Source organism: Scomber japonicus, chromosome 11 (assembly GCF_027409825.1).
Source record: "Scomber japonicus isolate fScoJap1 chromosome 11, fScoJap1.pri, whole genome shotgun sequence".
In the NCBI taxonomy this organism is placed as follows: Eukaryota; Metazoa; Chordata; class Actinopteri; order Scombriformes; family Scombridae; genus Scomber; species Scomber japonicus.
In genome coordinates this window covers 5,631,671-5,649,998 of record NC_070588.1, presented here as the reverse complement: position 1 = coordinate 5,649,998, position 18,328 = coordinate 5,631,671, and the positions used below count along the sequence as shown (strand labels likewise).

Here is an 18,328-nt window from a genome sequence, read left to right as displayed (position 1 = left end):
ATCACCTAATCCTTTGCTCTGGCTCAGTGTTAGGTGCTCAGAAGGAACACTGGTGTGGATAAATGATAATAACAGGTGTCAGAAAACACTGTGAGAGGATGTTATTGTGGGTGAAAGATCAGTGGAGATGAAATGAACCAACCCTACGATAGAGCTGCTGGCTGAAATGACTGAGTGACCTGTAAAACTGCGAAAACACAGGATGGAGTGTGAGAGAAAGGAGAAAGAAAGCAGCAAGATGGAAAATGATGATTTAACTGAATGGTGTCTGGTGATAAGAGGGCAGGTAGCAGTGAAAGTGATTCTGTGTCTGTTTGGGTACAGACCTGGTAACCATTGTAAGATGAACCTGCAGGTCTGGAGGATGACAGACCATTGAGGCTGTACAAGTCAGAGGAAGCATAAGAGGCCTGAAATGAGGAGACAGGAGTGAGGGAGGGAGGGAGGGAAGGAGCTCACTTCAACAAGCCAAGAGAGAGGAAGGAAGATGAGAATGAACCAAACAAAAAAAAAAGGGGGAAGTTCAGAAATAACACAATTCTACTAAAGTCACACAACTCCTCATCAGATATGTGAACTCATGCCTGTTAGTGATGATCTCTTATTCTGAATAACAAAAGTACAAACACAAACCACTTCAACTAAAACTAAAAGAGCACAAACAGTAAATGTTACTTGAAGCACCTGAAGCTTCGTGGCGCTCATGTCAGATGATTGTTAAACTGAATATCGAGGCTTTTATTTTGAAAAGCTTCTCCTAGTTCTTCTACTGCAGCTGTTGGATTGAGGCTCATTTCTACATCATGTCATTTTAGACAAAAGCATCTGTCAAATTCATACATGTATGTTTAAGTGTGGCTTGTTTTTTTAAGACACACAAGAACGTCGATGCAAATAGTATGTTAGTCAACATGCCTGAACTGATAATTAGAAAAAAAGTAAGAATAACTTCATCAAACTTAATTCCACTCAAACTCGTATCATACAGCAGTACTGTGGTGGCTGTGTTGTGAAAAAAACATTACTTGGAATTCATTACTGGAAATTCAGTACGGGAAAAAACTAACTACATGCACATATTCTCTAGTCTTTTTTTATTTTTATGATCAATATTACTTGATATACAGTGTTTTTTTCATTTTATGCTTTTTTGCTGTAACATTGCAGACACTGTCAAAAACTGTCAAAAATTTTTAACTGTCCATTTGAGAAATGATCTTTTAGTCTTTTGCAGTTATTTTCTCTCTACATCGATGGACTTCTATTGCAACTGTCTTTCAATCTCATTGCAAAGTATGGACGTTAAATGTATGATGACACATTCATATTAAAATCTTCCTTGTGGCACCTTTAATGTGGAGAAATTGCAGCAATTTGCAAAGTTTTATGTTTTTTGCTGTGAAATTGCAGGAATTGGCAAAAATTGCAATTTGAAGTTCAGTTATTTTTTATGTCCAGTGACATTTTCATGTTGTAATCCACCACAATGTTGCATCTTAGTGTTGTTGCACAGTCTTTTACAGTTAATTCATTAGGAAATGAGTTTGCAATAAGACTCGATATTAATAGTCAAAGTATGGACATGAAATTTATGATGATATATACTGATGTCAAAATCTTCCTAGTAGCACCTTTAATGAGGAGAAATATTGCACATTAGCTAATTATTATAATTTACTGTAGCGAGTTTCTTATTGTCTTAATGAACTGAGTCGAGCATCAGACAGCTTAGTTAGAATAGTTCATGCACCACACTCCCTTTTCTACTGCTGACTCAAACCAAACACAGCTTCCACATGCTATAAACTGTTTATACAACTCAATTTGTTAACAGATAACTTCTGACAGCGACACAAGTGAATAGGACAGGATGTTAGCAGTGTGAGAAATCACAGTTTGCAGAGCAGCATCAACAACCCACCGGCTGCAGGTCTAATCTGGAGGCACGAGACACCCGGCTGTCATCACTCAGTCTGGAGCTCTGAGAGTCAGAGAGCAAAAACGACAACATTACACGACGACATCACCTCCGAAAACTCAACACCACCTTCACACATCCGTCAGCACACAGCTCCATCTCATCGTCACATGCTGTTATTTGATTTGGGTTTAACAGAGAACTGGTGAAATCTTTGTTTCACAGGAAGAAACTGTAGAGCAGAGATTTAAACACATATTTACTACAACTAACGATTACTTTCACTGTCAATTAATCTGTTGATCATTTTCTGGATTAACTGATTAGGCATCACGATCACTGTTTCCAAAAGCCCAAGATGCAACCTTAACTGTTTTATCTAATCTCAACCAACAGTCTACAACCCAAAATATTCAGTTTACTGTCATAGAAGACTACAGAAACCAGAAAACATCCACATTTAAGATGCTGGAACAGGAAAGTTTAGCATTGTTGCTTAGAAAAAAAGACTAAAAACTGATGATCAAGATAGTTGAGGTTAATTATCTGTGCTTACAGATATTGCAACTCCACATTTATTTGTTATATTTTGTCATTTCAAGTTGCCAATTCTTCTGGTTTTAACCAGGCGAGGAGTTCCGGTCTTCTGAAATGAGGCCAACGCAGAAGGAACTTAGAATTGCATTCTATCAAAAGGCCACCAGGGGGCGACTGTTTTGGCGTCAAAAGGACTTCCGTCTCTATACAAGTCAATGGAGAATTCACCAACTTCTCACTTGATTTCTAACCTCAGTAAACGTTTTCAAAATGTGTTTATGGTCTCAATCGCTAGTTTAAAGCCTTCTTCAATGCAGTATGATGTTCATTTGGGACATTTTGGCCTCCCTGATTTTATATGTGACGATAAAGTAGGGTATGCATTAGGGCGTGGCTACGTCCTGATTGACAGGTTGATTGACCAATGTCCTCGAGATCCAGCCCTCTCAACCATAGCAACCTCCCCGCTCTGCCCATGACCTCGCCTCATGCCCATATAAGTAGAATCCGAGTTTTTATTCTTCCCAACATGCACCTGAAATTTTCAAGATGGCGCTGCCTAGATTTGAAACTATTGGCTTCCGAGCAGCAGTCCACAAACCAATGGGTGATGTCACGGATGTTACGTCCATTTCTTTTATACTGTCTATGGTTTTACCCCATGCAGATTCCTAACTAGAAATAAAGTGATATCCTGTGTCAAACTGGCCACACTCACACAATTTCATGCCATGTCTAAAATCCATGCACTTCTCTGGCTTCACACACTGCAGCTGAGCTTGAATTATTATTTTGACTGTATCTGGTCCATCAAACTTAAACTAAAGCCATATTATTTTGGGGGGATTAGAGTTAGCAGACAGAGCTATTGAGTAATATGGATCAGACGCCAACATGTGACGCACCGTTAAGTCAACCCTTGAGGAACGAGACACTCTGCTTTCATCACTGAGTCTTGAGCTCTGACAGCAGGGAAACAGAGAGAAAAAAGAGTCATGACGCAGTTTATTTCATCCTCTCTTCACCAGTTGATATCATGCAGTCACTCATTCTGTCTGATCAGCTACTAACCCTGCTGGATATCACACTGTACTCATCGTCATAGCCGTTCCTCTGCGGGATAAAGAAGACGAAGAGTGAGGAAAAACACCTATATGCCTATTTCTGTGACGGCCATTTTTAAAGCTTTTTACATACATCTTTGTCTCTGTGCTTATGTTTCTTCTTTTTCTTTGACTTCTTGTGCGAGTGTGAAGAGGAGGAGCCCTTCGATGGAGGAGAAGAAGGGAGAAAAATGAAGGGATATGACAGGTTTTTTTTTTTTTACCGTTTCACAACTATGTAAACGGTTTTCAAAAAAGCAAGATGTAACTCCAAGATAAAAAACCCAACATGCACAGTAGATTCTTCACACTTCTTCACATGCATTCAACAAGAAAAACCACCAAAAGCCAAATCGACAGACGAAGGCCAGATATCAGAGTGGAAAATATGCAGAAATTTTCCACAATGACACAGCTCGGAAGAAATAAGCAGTTAACATTTAGAAACATAACAGGCTCTAAAATAGTGCAGACTGTGTTTGGGTTGGAGAAAGATACGCATCTCTTTACAAAAAAAAAAAAAAAAAAAAAATACACTGTGTTCTTTTTGTGGCAATCAAATCTAACAGGCTCCAAGGACGTCAATACTCCTTCCTTAACAACAGCAACGAGTACACGACCAAACATAATCAACTTTACTGAATCACCTCTAGATTAACTCGGTGTTAAGATTGAACGATGTCAGTTTGAGGCTGCCAGATTGTTTGATGAATGTTGTGGTGAACTTTACTATGATATGAAGAGGGGGGGGGGAAGTCAATTAAAGCAGAGCAAAGTCATCAAAACTCATGCTGCTACCTCCATTGTTATTATGGTTTGTGTGTATGTTTGTGTGTATGTTGTGTGTTGTGTGTGTGTGTGTGTGTGTGTGTGGTTGCCATGGACGTATTAAAAAGATAAAGCTGTGATTTTCTATTTTTTCTTATATTGATTTGAATGCAGCAGCACTTTAAGTAATCACATCAGCACTATCTGTCTTTTAATAGACAGATTGCATCGCCACTTTACCTTAGAAAGTGCTTTTTTTTATTTTATGTTTTTAAAGGTGTTAAATATGTCTTTCCTTGTCATGTGCCTGATCTGCCGAGAACCGCATTTTGCTTATATGAGGAGTGTGTATTATGGAAGTGACAATAGAACTGATTCTGATTTACTTGTATGTATTATGTGTGGATCCAAAGTTTGATATATCTTATTCCTCTGTGCTGTAGACCAAAGACTGTCCAAAAACTACAAAAAACTCGTCAATAAGCCACACCGCTGCACTGGATTACATGTTCCTTTACCATTAAGATTATTTAAAAATTTATATAAAAATTTAAAGTAATTAATCATGTAATACGACCAACCAATATCAAAATAAGATAACTTTCAAAACCTAAATCTAAATCTCCTCTTACATTAGTTTAAAAATGACTCAGACAATGAAGCAGCGATCACATTTTCAGTCTCCAGAGAGTAGTTCTGTGTAAAGCCGATACCACCAAGTCCCCAAACATGAATCTGATGTGATCATAATCTTTGTGGTGTTTTTAGTGGATATCGGACAACAATGGCGGTCTATGACACAGAGGAATGAGATATATCAGGCTTACTTTTTAGGAAGATCAGTTATGGTTAGTTTTGGCTCCAAACATGAGATTTGTTGAGAACAACACATTTTTTACTTTGTCCTTTTTTTCCCCCTCTAAACTTTACTCTTATACTCTGATTGGTTTGTTTGTAGAGGCGGGTCATAGCAGCGGTCACATTGTGATAAATTGGTCTAAAGTTTCTGTCACTGTCAAATGTTTTGCCTCAGGTTGTGTTTGGTTGCCAAAGATTTCATCACATTACGGTCACGATTGTCAGTTTTCATCAACCCAAGAATCTCAAAGCAGAAAGGAGAACTTTAATCATCCTTCCTTCATTGCTTCATACAGTACAGCAACAATTTAATTAAGTCAATAAATGTATCATAAATGTTCCTCTAAGCTCACAAACATCCATTTAACAGACGACAGAATATAATAATCTATTTAATTAAATCATCAAATCAAAATTTGAGCACACAAACAATCATGCTTTGAATAATAAAACAAGATCTAATCTGTTTACAGGGATAAGGAATGATTTACTTCATGCTCCAAAATCAGCTGTTAGTCCAACAACACAACAAATCTTCACACACACACACACACACACACACACACACACACACTTCCACTGTGTTTGTCAGGAGTATCAACCCTTACCCCTCCACCATAGGCTGCGTCAAAATCCGACTGTGCAAAAGACACGACAACATCAGTGAAGTGCTACCAAAACTGACAGCACCAAGGTTAGACACGCACACACCGTCTCCACACAAAGCTTCAAGGCAAGGTTCGTCATTGTGTATCGAGAAATCAGAAAAAAGCAATTTAGAAGAGAGAAGAGATTTTTTTTGGATTTTTGATACTGACCCTGACACTGCCCCGGCTTCCAACTGACATCCGCTCATCTTCGTCTGAGAGCTGCGTGAGAGATGGAAATGGATGGTTAGGATTGATGACACTCACAAATGATTGATTTATGGAAAACAATGGCAGCTACATTAGGGCAGGGATTAACAGATTTGTGTTTTTATACACTTGAAACAACAACAAAAACCCCAGAAATGATCCTGTTCAAAAACCACAGTGAAATAAAATGCATAAAAAACCCCTAATCAGTAACTTATAATGATTTTCTGCAGTACCTTATGATGCTGTTTGTTCTCAGATAACAGCTGGTATTAAAAAACTAGTCATTTGGTATCCTGGTTGGCTTAGACTGGTCAATAATTAAAGCCAGGTGACAACAGAAATGACTTAAAATGTGCGATATAATGTTAAATTTAGCATTAAGTACATTTTCAAAGCACTAATACAGTCAATCCCTACAGTAATAGGTTCATTAAGATACAGTTTCAGCCTAAAGTACTTGATTTTTATTGTTGAGATGAGATTAGTGAGCTGGAAATATACATTATCAGTAAATTCAGAGTAAGTTTTGAGTCTCCATTAACAGTCAAATGCATCAACAGCATATTAAAGTTGAAGTTCAGCTCAGAAAAGGATAAAATGTCTTCCTAAAATGTGATAAAATAACCTCATAAAACCCCCTTTTCTGTTCTAAATAAAGACTTCTCCTCACCTAACCGCACTGTGAGAATTTGTGGCCACATTATTTGTGCACACACATTTCTAAAATCTAAACCCTGAAGCCAACACAGTACGCTGAATTACTCCCTGCTGTCTTCAGTCAGGATTGATGGTTTCCATGTTACCCCTCTCAAAGAAAAGGGAGGGGGGTGGAGGAGAAGATAACAGAAGGAAAGGCATGAGGAAGGAATGAAAACACAGAGGGAGGGATACAAACCGTTTGTGTCCGTGAAGGGCGTGAGTATCTCTCACTGTCCTCCTGGATGAGGTGAAGAAGGGAGGAGGGAGCGGTGAAGATGGAAGATGAAAGGAGGAAAGATGTCAAAGATCAATGAGACAGATGGATGACGAAGGTACAAAATGACTTTAGTCAGTCTTCCTAAAAGGTCTGATGGTGTACAGTCCATGAGGAGGTTTTTTAAAAGTAACTGAACATCTGTTGCATTTCATTTTCGGGATCATGATATTCAGATATTTTAGCCAAGATACTCAAACATTTACATATTTTCACATGAAATCAGATTGTGATATTTGGTAGGAATGAAAACATGACTGGACACCATGTGAGGAAGAGTTTGAGCCTCATTATATCTGCTTTTTGGTTAATTTGAACACATTTATGCAGAATTATTAAACAAAGGAACTGACATCATATCTAGTTAGTTTCCTTTTTTTTCTTTCCCAGGCTTGAAGTTGAAGGACACTCATTCACAGAATCAGCCATGCAGTTTAGTCAGTCTTCCTACTGGTTCAGTGGTGTACAGTTCAAGAGGATGAACTGAACAGCTGTGTCATTTCATTTCATTTTGGGATCATGATTAGTGCTAGGCGGTATACCGGTTCACACCGAATACCGGTGTATATTTTCGTTATGATATGAATTTTTAATGAAAATGTCTAAAATACGGTAAAACGGGAATGTTGGCAGCTATGATATTACTAATAGAGTCACTTCAGTAGAGTAGTAGTTCCTCTCTCAACTAGTAGAAGATGTTGTGAACAGCTGATTATGCATAAAAAAAAATAAATACCGTCATATACCGTGAAACCCGCTTTTATTTCATTTCATTTTTGGTCATACCACCCAGCACTAATCATGACATTCAGATATATTGGGATATTTTGGCCACGATACCCAAACATTTACATATTTATATTTATGAAATCAGAAAGAGATATTTGGTGGGAGTGAAAACATGACTGGACACCACATGAGGAAGAGGAGTTTGAGCCTCACGATACAAAACAACCCCCTGCTTTTTGGTTAATTTGAACACATTTGTACAAATCTTTATTAAAACATATCAACTCACATATCTAGTTTCCATTTGGAGGCTTGGAGTTGAAGGACACTCATTCACAGAATCAGCCATGCTCTTGTTCTTAAAACCATAAGATTTAAATCAATAATACACCGAAACATGCATGTTGCACAAACTCAGTTAGCTTCGACACATGCTACGAATTACTGTTGCTTGTTATCACCTCGAATCAAAGCATATTATCTCATCACTGCACAAGTACATTATTAAAGTCCAACAACACTCTGGTTAGTAGAATTTAAAGTCACGCACACTGAGAGTCTTCATTGCAGGATCTGAAGCAATTCAAACTGAACTAAACTGGGAAATTCAGCACAGTAAATCCCATGCAGTGGTGCCACTAATGGGGCAGATGGTCATGCTGATACAAAGCCAGACTGGGCACCCTGCTCCTTTGAATAAGTGGATTATCATTAATGGTCAAGCTTTGATTCATCATAATCCGTCATTTTCTAAAAAGGCTTAACAGGATTTATCTGGAATTCAAAAGCACACACTCGATAAACTGTGAAAGCCTCTCGCAAACAGAAATACTGCACATGCACGGTATTTAGTACAAAGTGTTGTTATTGTTATCACATCAACAGAAACTGTACCATCCATTGTTCAATATCTCCCCATTTGCTGTCCGCTCGGTCGTCTACTTTGGTGTTCAAGCCATAATATTTCTAAGAAGAGATTAGATGTGTGGATAAGAAAAAAAAAAGTTGAGAAAACAGAGGAAAGGTAACAGATTGACAGTGTTTTTCTTCATTATTTGCTTTAATCAAATAATGTTTGAGATGGAAATGAGGAAAAAGGGAGGCCTACCTTCTGCACCTGAAAGATCTACAACACCAACACCAACACCAACACCGATGGAGAGGTAGAGGAGGAAAAGATAGGAAGGTAAACATGAAAATAAGAAAGAGGAAAAAATGAGTTGAAGGCAGAAATTAAAGCTTTTTAAAGAATATAAAAAAGGTAGAATCAGCTGCAGGGAGTGATAGATGAAGGCAGACAGCATGAAGAAAAAAAACATAGTGAGGCAGTTTTGTACTAATGAGCTTCTCAGGAATGTGAAGTACCCACGCTGCACGTCAGGAGCAACAGTAAGTGACCCAAACAAGTGAGTTCATTGGAGTTTTTCCTCAAGACTTATGAAAACTGGGCTGTCAGGCATTTTTTTTCCCATGGTTCTTTAAAAAGGCTCAGTGCCACAGAGTCACTTTCAAGCCTGACTACACATGACTGCAGCAGAGTCGTGTGACAAACACCCGGCTCGGCCAAGTGAGCCAAAATCAGCCACCAAATCATGTTTTCTTTTTGCCAAGTCCAGATTTATTTTAAGAGGGCATAACTTGCACATTTCCAGGTCTATATTTATATTCTGGAGCTCAGCTGGAATATCTTTGCTTGACTTAAGGTTATAAACTCATTTATCTTATACTGGATCCTTGTGCAGCAGCGTCAGTTCAGCCTCTGTGTCAAAAAAGGCCATTTCTCTCTTTAAAATCCTCATCTTCCTAATGAACCCAGTCTGTTCTGATTGGTCCAGCTGCTCTAGAGGCAACATAAACAAACAATAATGGCTGGATTTGACTTATTTTACTTGTTTTTTTTTACTCAAAATAGAAACTTTTCAAATATATCCGTACATATTCAAAGCCTGAATCTGACCAGACATGAGAGTGGACAATAAGAACAACCTTAACAACACAGACTACATAATGGATGGCCGCTTGTGGGCAACCATGTGACATCATCACAAGGAGGAAGTAGATGTAACTTGGCAAACAGGGCATTCAGACCTGGCTTTTGACTTGATTTGTACAAGTTCACCTCACGTTTAATATATAAGCATCTGACATTATAACAGAATATAATCACCAGAGCATCAAAAAAAAGCATCACATGTACCCTTTAAAGTGCATTATCAAACCAGTGTTTCAACATATTTTAGAAAAAACTATGAATGCAGCTGCACGCCTATTAAAGTCTGTGTAAAGTAAGAATAAATATGTGTTCTGAGTTTGACATACCACAGAAAAGTGTGTTGTTAACCACCCTGCCAAATTTGAATGATTAAAAAAAATCGCCAAATATATGAAATTAGGCTTCAAATGGACGCTAGGTCTGAGAGCTTTCTGCTGCTAGCTCAGCTGCTAGCTCGGTGGCTAACTCGGCGGCTAGCTCGGCTGCTAGCTCAGTGGCTAACTCGGCGGCTAACTCAGCAATTTAAATCTAAATGGTTGAAATGCTTTTTACACCTTTTTTATTAATACATTTATGACATATTTAATGTATTCAGAAGAAAATGTTTGAATTCAATTTACTTAACACAACTGATAGAACCCCAAATTAAAACAGACAGATATAAAACCTTTAGTACAATGGAAATAAAACCAACAGGCTGACAAGAGAGGGTTAAAAACAAGCAGGCGTTGGACCAGCCAGGTGCATAGAGTAACTTGAGTAACCTAAAGAGAGGACTTTTCTATTATTAATGGGTGTGAAAATGCTCTGAAACCACATGATATTTTTGTGAATTCTGGGAATAGAGAAGTGATGTAGGAGGTGTTCTGGTGTCTGCGGTAAAATGAGATCGAGAGAGATTTGGTTGTGTATTTCACAGCAGTTCCTTCTGCTAATGAGACCCCAACACAGTTACTGTTACACTCAAATCTGCTGCCTTTTTCCAGCTTATCCCACACACACACACACACACACACACACACACACACACACACACACACACACACACACACACACACACACACACACACACACACACACACACACACACACACACACACACACCACCATTACTGTTGCACTTTCCATCCCATCGGTCCAGCACTTTAATCCAGATTTACTACCACTGCCTCCCTTGTATGCTTGCCCAATAAATGCATTGGCTGCTTTGTAATTCTGGCCTTCAGAAATTGATTTGCAGCTGACCTCTACCTCCACTGCATGACTTCGGCAGCGACAGCACTCCTGGTCTGGATAATCAATGGTGTTGACCCCTCGCGAGTCCGCCAATACTAATTTATAGTCTCAGTTGAAAAATGAGAGGTCATGTCCTCACACTGATGACCTCTTATTGCTGCCGAGTCATGACAACACAGCCGTCCTCAATTCCAAGTTGAAGAGGTGACATTTATTTATAAAATCTCACACCGTTAATGTTCGGGGGTGGTGGAGAACTCGTTCCCCTACCCGACGACTGTTAACAGCATAGTCATACTTGTGTAACAGTGTCACAAGAACAGCAATAAAGTAGTTCGCCCGTTTCACATTATTCCTGCATTAAATACCCTAATTGCTCTGGAGGAAAAAAGACCTTAATAGTAACCAAACTGACCTAAATAAATAACTGTAATACCTTTAATCTCCTCGGCTAACTGCTCTACATGAGCTCTGGTTTTCCAGCACTCTCGGTTTTGACCTTTGACACCCAGCCAAAGGATTTACCATCAGTGAAAAAGCTAATTTTCCACTTTTATAGACAACTGTGACAACTACTAAAGCATATTATGGGCACAAGAGGTATAAATGCACAGTGTAGAATAGATATATCTGACTGGAGAGATCCTGTCTATGTACTTATCCTTCAGTATGTGTCTGGACGCTCAATTAGTAAGTGAGCCAAGCACCGTCATAAGCCCATTCATCGAACAAGTTACACAAGCAGCTTACATGTTTCTGCTTGTTCTATTCAACTCACCAAGCTCCACTTTTTAAATGGGGGGGTATTTGGGCGCCCGGTGAGGGCAGCCCTCAGCCCCCTACCTGCCAGCCGACGTCCGGCCGTCCTGCTGCCCTTCACGGTACCAGGAAAGGTCTCATCCTTCAACAGTCAGCTGGTGAGACCACGGTTAGTCATGCAGGCAGGGTCACGGCAGGACGACAGGACGGAGCGCTGAGATTTCAAACTCTGAACGAGAGAAGCCTAACTACACGGTTCTCGCCGCTATAAAGCCGGTAATCCACCTTTAAATCCAGTCTTCAGTGTGCGAGAAAACATCCAAAAGTCTACAACCCGGAGGTGGCTGAGAGTGCGGCGACCCATCGCTCGCGTCAACAAAACAACGACTGCTCCACTGTAGGCTGGACCAAGGAGCACAACCTGCTAAGCTACTTTGAAACTCGGCTGAAGGGTTTAAAGGACAGACATGCATACACACACATACACGAACACACACACAGGAACACACTGCCCAGACTCAGCTTAATGACCGTTAATCCTGTGGGTATGATTCGCTTGTAATGTGTGTGTGTGCACATGTAGATTGTTGTTGTTTGGGCTCACACCTGTTTTGATTGTTTTGATTGCTGATTAATTGAAGGCTGCTGGAATACCGATTATCCCAGGATACCTTAATGTGGGGAAAGTGTGAAAGTGAAATAGTGGTAATTTTTAAAAGGGTTGGAATTATTATTTTAATTATCGATTCTTCTGCTGACTATTTTCCTAATTCATTGATTATTCGAGAACAAAAAGTACCAATATAACATCTTGAAATATCCTGTTTTGTCCAAAATAACATCCAAAATCACCAAAACAAATTCTTACATTTGAGGACCTGTAACCATCACAAATTTGGTATTTTTTCCTTTAAATTACTCGTATGTCAAAATTGTTCACGAATATAATTTTCCGTTGATCAACTATTCGATTAATTGACTTATCTCTGCAGCTGTAATTGGTTGTAAATATACCGTAAAAGGATAGAAATGTGTCGATCGTCATACATTTTTACCTGAGATTCAGTGGGTGTACTATAATGCATTCATGGTATTAGGCCAGTCATGTCCAAACTATCCCATAAAGGGGCATAATGTGCCTGCAGGTTTTTGTTCCAACCAATCACGAGCACACGATTCAACCAATCAACTGTCTGAAGACTGAGATCAGCTGATTAAATGAGTTGAGCTGCTCCTGCTTGGTTGAAACGAAAACCCGCAGCCACATTATGGACGTTTATGGACGCTTCTATATTAGACCATAGTGGCTAATGTTGTAAATCAATGGGCAGGACTGCTTTATATCAGTATTTAATTCACATGATTGATGTTTGAATGTGAGGAAGTACTTTTATTTTTCTGGTATTGTGTGTGTAAATGTGTCTCGATTGAATTTACAGCAATCGCTATCAAAACAACTCATTTCATATCCTGTGATTGACGATTTTATTCGCATTGCAGATGACATGCAATTCTATTTGGTTTGAAACAACAAGAAATACAGTTTTTGGGGCCTTGACTCCCAAATCATCCTTGGACACATCAATTGGGCAAACTTTTTACTAGTGGAGTTGTGACAGGTGAGAGGCAGGAGTCTTTTTGTGAGTATGGGATTACTGCCAAGCTAAGAATAGGGAGCTGGGAAAAGCATAACTCCCCATGGTGCAGATCAGAGGTGCTAAACTAGAGAAAAGAAAACTTAACTAACACACCACTGACCAGCAGCCCAAACACACACAGACTGTCCAGCTCTGCACCTGTTTCAACACAGAGCCGAATGTGCTGCCAACACCAGCAGTAGAGGTGCTGGACGAGGCAACACACATTTTTAAGGTATCTTTAGTCTGGATGTGTTGGTTCTGCACAACATATTAGCATTTTATTTCTTTTCAATACAAATATACACATTTTTCTTTCTACTTCCTGCTTCTGATTAAGACCTTAAAAGTTAGAGGTGTCCAATAGAGACAGTGCATGCTACTAGTGCAGCTATACTATGTATGTACTATAGTTATCTATAGAGGCAGGCTGCACAAAAATAACCAGATAAAACCAGCCGCCCCACTTTTACTGCTTGTATAATTGAAAATAGTTGATCTATATTGATCTGCCTCCACGGTTCAGCACATGTGAAATGCAGATTCATTGTAAGGGCCCATTTATGCTTAACTGTTTCAAACGATGTTACCGTCACTGCACATACTTCCATGCGTCCTTTACGTTGGCATGGATGTTCACCAATACATCCACCAGGGGGCAGCACAGAGTCAAGAGTTTATGACAACAACAAACTCAAAAACAAACATGGCGACTGTGGAGGAGATATTAATAATGTTCCTCTTGCATAAAAGACATAAACGATATGTTTAAAGTTTCTAAACAACTCACAAAACCTTTCCTCAAAAAGTTCCTCCATTGTTATTTCTTCTTCGTGTCTCACTAGAGCTACGTATCGAGTAGTGACAGCAACACTGCCCCCCCATGGTTTCCGGTGGTACTGCTCCGTTTGGTCCGTATCCGTAAGCTTTATTGAAACGTGCAGATATTCAGACGAAATGAACGCAGAGCACGGACAGAAGGCTCCGTCTGTATCTGTATTTAACGTTGAGCATAAATGGGCCTTAAAAGTTAACGTCTTATTGCAGACAAACTAAAACTGCTGTAGCTACACGTCATGGTCAGACTGTGTGTGTCACTATCAACAACCAAACCAGCATCTAACAGGTCCAAAGTGACACTTGTAGGTATGTTTGCTGCTACCTGACATTAGTGTTGCATTAAACACAATGATGTTTGGAGGCTCGTTCAACACGCTAAGCTGCAGGACGAGACGTGTGTTCATGTTTGTAAGTGTTCATCAGGTTTTAATGATGTGGACACATTTACTACCATGTTTAAAGGATGAAAGTCTCATATTGAATGTTGTTTTCAGGTAAGACCATGAGAAAAAGTCGCTTTAAGTGTTTTACATAATAAATGGAAAGCAAAGTTATATGTGTCTGTATTCTTGCTGAGTTTTGTGATGCATTGGGAAACATCTGTGTAGCATTTTGTTTTGTATGAACTGGTGAAAGTTTGAGGGTTAAACGACTAAGCAGGTGTTTAAACAGTGTGGCACATCTTTCATCTGCAGAACCTCTTGTTTTTTTTCATTTTAAGAGGAAGTCCAATTAAACGTTTTTTTTCAAATTTGGCTTGAGATGAAGTGGAAAAAGGTTCAAGCCCTTTGAAGGAGTAATCAGCAAGCCTCTGAGGACTTCCGTCTCATTTCTTTGCCAGACTAAACCACACAGCGATAAGCCACACTGTAAAAAATGTCACTTAACCCCAATTTAACTTGTTTATTCTGCCCTAAAACAAAAAAAAGAAAACCTAAAGATTCACTTAGTTCTACTTGAGCTTCTGGCTGGGCTCAAACATGTGGTTTGCTTGTTGTTGTTGGATGTTTGAGCTTCTCAACTAGTGTGATGTGAAGCCTCCTGTGCACAAATACTCTGGATGGACTTTACAGTGAACTAGGAGAGTCCAGAAGTTAAAAATGTTTGAAATGAATAGATGTGCATATTTATAGATTCTGTATTTTTCCATCAGTCAGAAGGAGTGGATGTTATTTTAGGAATTTCTCAGCAGGTAATCAACCAGGGTTTTTTGGACTCATATTGTTATTTAAAAACATTTTTTCTATGTTAAAACATGTCTGGAGGAAATATGTGAAAATATTCTTGTAGAGTAACTATTTTAATACAAAGGGACTTGGGAAAAAAGCATGTGGAACAAGTTTAATTTAGTTTTTATGTGTCCTCTATATCCCAAATGTTCATATCCGTTATTGTGATTTGTAAATGATACTCACATTTTACCACATAATGTCTTTTTTTGACACACTTTTCTACAGACAACAACAACAACAACAACAACAACATGGTACTGGTATTAAGTCCCAACAGCCCTGAGGTGTCCACTCTGATTACACCTCTGAACCCTGACCCACAGGATCAAAGAGTCCCAGCTTAAGAGCGTAAAGAAAGCCATGTAGACAGGAAATGCCTCAGGTCCAACAGGAGTACCAACAGGACTGCTGAAATCCCCTAATGCATTTTTCAGCTTTGTGCCTCTTCCAAACACAAAGTCATAGACGGAAAACTTGAGTTGAGTTGAGTTAGGCATACAGTGTATTTATGTATCATGGATTTAAATGGGAGTGATACCTCTTTCTGTTGTCTCTCGAGCTCCTTCATGCGGATCTCTCTGGCCTCTGCCCTGGCTGCCCTCTTCGCTGCCAGCCTGGCCTCGGCCTGAGGGGCAAATAGAAACAAAGAAAGAGTAAAAAAAAAGGAGAAGTGAGACAGAAGCAGACATAGTTGGTCTCAATGTAGACATTTATACATGTGTAAACTCTGAGCAGAGGTCCAGTTCCTCGATAGAGCTCCTGTGAACTTTGTGACTCAGTTAGAAAGTAAATATACAAATCATAAGAATAAATAGAGCTTTGTCATCAGTGGTGCAGCTGTCAGACAAATCAAACAACAGATTCATATATCAGAGGAGTTCATTTGAAGCCTTCACAGACTGTACACTGCTGTATGTCACACTGCTGTCTATAAACATAGAAGATCAAGTGTCAATTAAAGTCTGAATAGAGGTAGTGGATTGTATTCGTCAGCTCGCAATCCTGTGAAAATCTTAAAACCCATTTAGGCACGCAGCCACAACAGTGTGTAAATGTGTGGATGTATTTATATTTCTGTATTTGAGGGCATTGCCTTTGCTCCACTCAGCGCTCGGGCGAGAGCGAGGCCTTTTCCTTAAAAGGATTTCTCTCAGAGCGTGTACTGTATGTGTGTGTGTGTGTGCATAACAGCGTGTGTGTGTGTAAGCATTTCCTTCCTCTTGCTCTGTGGTAGACACTGTGCGACTGCAGCTTGGTCGCCTCTAGGCGGGGTCACTGAAAGCCCTCCTTCCATCGAACTAATGCATTTCCCCCCAATGTCAATCAGCATGACCAAGCAACAGGAAAACAGACAAAGAAAAGAAAAGAGTGAGTTTCACCCCTCACACACACACACACACGCACACACGCACACACACACACAGGCCTGCAACATTTAACCCTGATGACACACAAGCCTGGCCTGTTGTGTCCTGTTCCAGAAACAAACCAAACTCTCACCAGATGAGTGAAAAATTCAACTTACTTTTTTCCAACCTTAAAATATGCGAGTTTTTAAATTCTTTTTCCACATTTAACCTTTTAGAAACTAAGAGGTTGTTTGTCCTCTACCTGAGTTCACTCCCTGTTCTGAGAGTCATTTTACACTTACACAGTAACCACAACCATGTTGTAAATCCTGCCTGCATTAAGGGTGAATGTTAAAGTCTTACATTACAAGTTATTAGACTTCTAATAACTCATCTATCAAGTCGATGGATGGAAAATTAACTATTTTGATAATCCACTGATCATTTTAAATCACTTTCAAGTACAAACCTCCCTGCATGTTCAAGCGTCAGCTTCTCAAATGAGGCAATTTCCTGCTTGTCTTAGTCATATCACACAGTGAGCTGAATATCTGACTGGTCATTTAGACAGAACACACAAACTGAAGCCATCACTATGACCTCTGACAAATTTGTAATGCAATATTTCACTTTAATTTGATAGACTGAAGGATTAACCAATATGAAGGGCAGGTTAGTTGACACTGAACATAATATTGGTTTACATATGTCATGTCATTAGGAGATTACTGACTGGCAGCAGTGTTTACTCTCCGCTGCTCCACTGGTGAGTTTCTGGTAACGCCTGATTGCCTGACAGCTGTTTGCCTTCATGTTTCACTATTTGTATAACGCCAAATGTTTATAATGAGCTGATCAATCAATCAGCGTCATCTCAGCTGAAGCAGGCAGATCCTCTCATCTCTTGATCAGTTTAAATACTAGTTGACATCAAAACAGCTCAATACTGTTAATAACATACATAATATGAGAAAATGACCATTGCATTATAATTCAGTCTAATAAGTAGCCTTGTGAAGTATTTTAAGTAACAGCAGTGGAGAGGAGGAGTGAACTATAACACTAACAAACAAGTCCAGCAGACTAACAAACACCTCCAACAACTCTGGTGGAGAGATGAGGGGGAGGTGGGGGGCAAAGCAAGACCAGTTAGCTTCACTGACAGTTTTGTTTATTATTGCAGTGGACAGGAGTGAATGGTCTGGCGCACAGTTCACAGGAGTGAGAGGTTAAAAATAGAGCCTCTCTTTCTATTTACTCAGCAGAGAGAAAAAAAAAGTTTCGAAGTGAATCGTGACGCCAAGAATCTGAATTGAATCACACTGTGAGATTCCCAAAAGATTTCCACTCCTACTTGGGCGCTTTACTGCACCCGTAACCACCTCAGCAGCGCTCACCGTCACAGTAGCAGGTATGGTGTTAAACCATCGGAATAAAAAGGAGTCTCTGTTTAGTTGCCATCTATCTTACTTTCTCTACTCTAAAGTAATAGTTGCAGGATTGAAGCTGCGAGCTGTGACGTCTTCAGGATGATTT

General features: G+C 39.4%; 1 protein-coding gene and 1 long non-coding RNA gene across 3 annotated transcripts in view; both read right to left on the bottom strand.

Annotated features, from left to right (window-relative positions):
• The window catches only part of lrrfip1a (leucine rich repeat (in FLII) interacting protein 1a), a 60,914-nt gene that overhangs the window by 18,444 nt on the left and 24,142 nt on the right, over positions 1 to 18,328 (bottom strand). For both annotated transcript variants that reach the window (XM_053328707.1, XM_053328708.1), the window contains exons 2-4: positions 15,982 to 16,068; positions 6,940 to 6,981; positions 6,003 to 6,053 (exon numbers count right to left, since the gene is read on the bottom strand). In XM_053328707.1, the coding sequence (XP_053184682.1) occupies positions 6,003 to 6,053; positions 6,940 to 6,981; positions 15,982 to 16,068 (180 nt within the window). The remainder of the gene's footprint in view (positions 1 to 6,002; positions 6,054 to 6,939; positions 6,982 to 15,981; positions 16,069 to 18,328) is intronic.
• LOC128368006 (uncharacterized) lies at positions 375 to 3,418 on the bottom strand. Its single transcript, XR_008321944.1, has 3 exons — positions 3,361 to 3,418; positions 1,922 to 1,981; positions 375 to 410 (listed from the first exon to the last, which is right to left on the bottom strand). It is a non-coding gene; the product is annotated as an uncharacterized LOC128368006 (long non-coding RNA).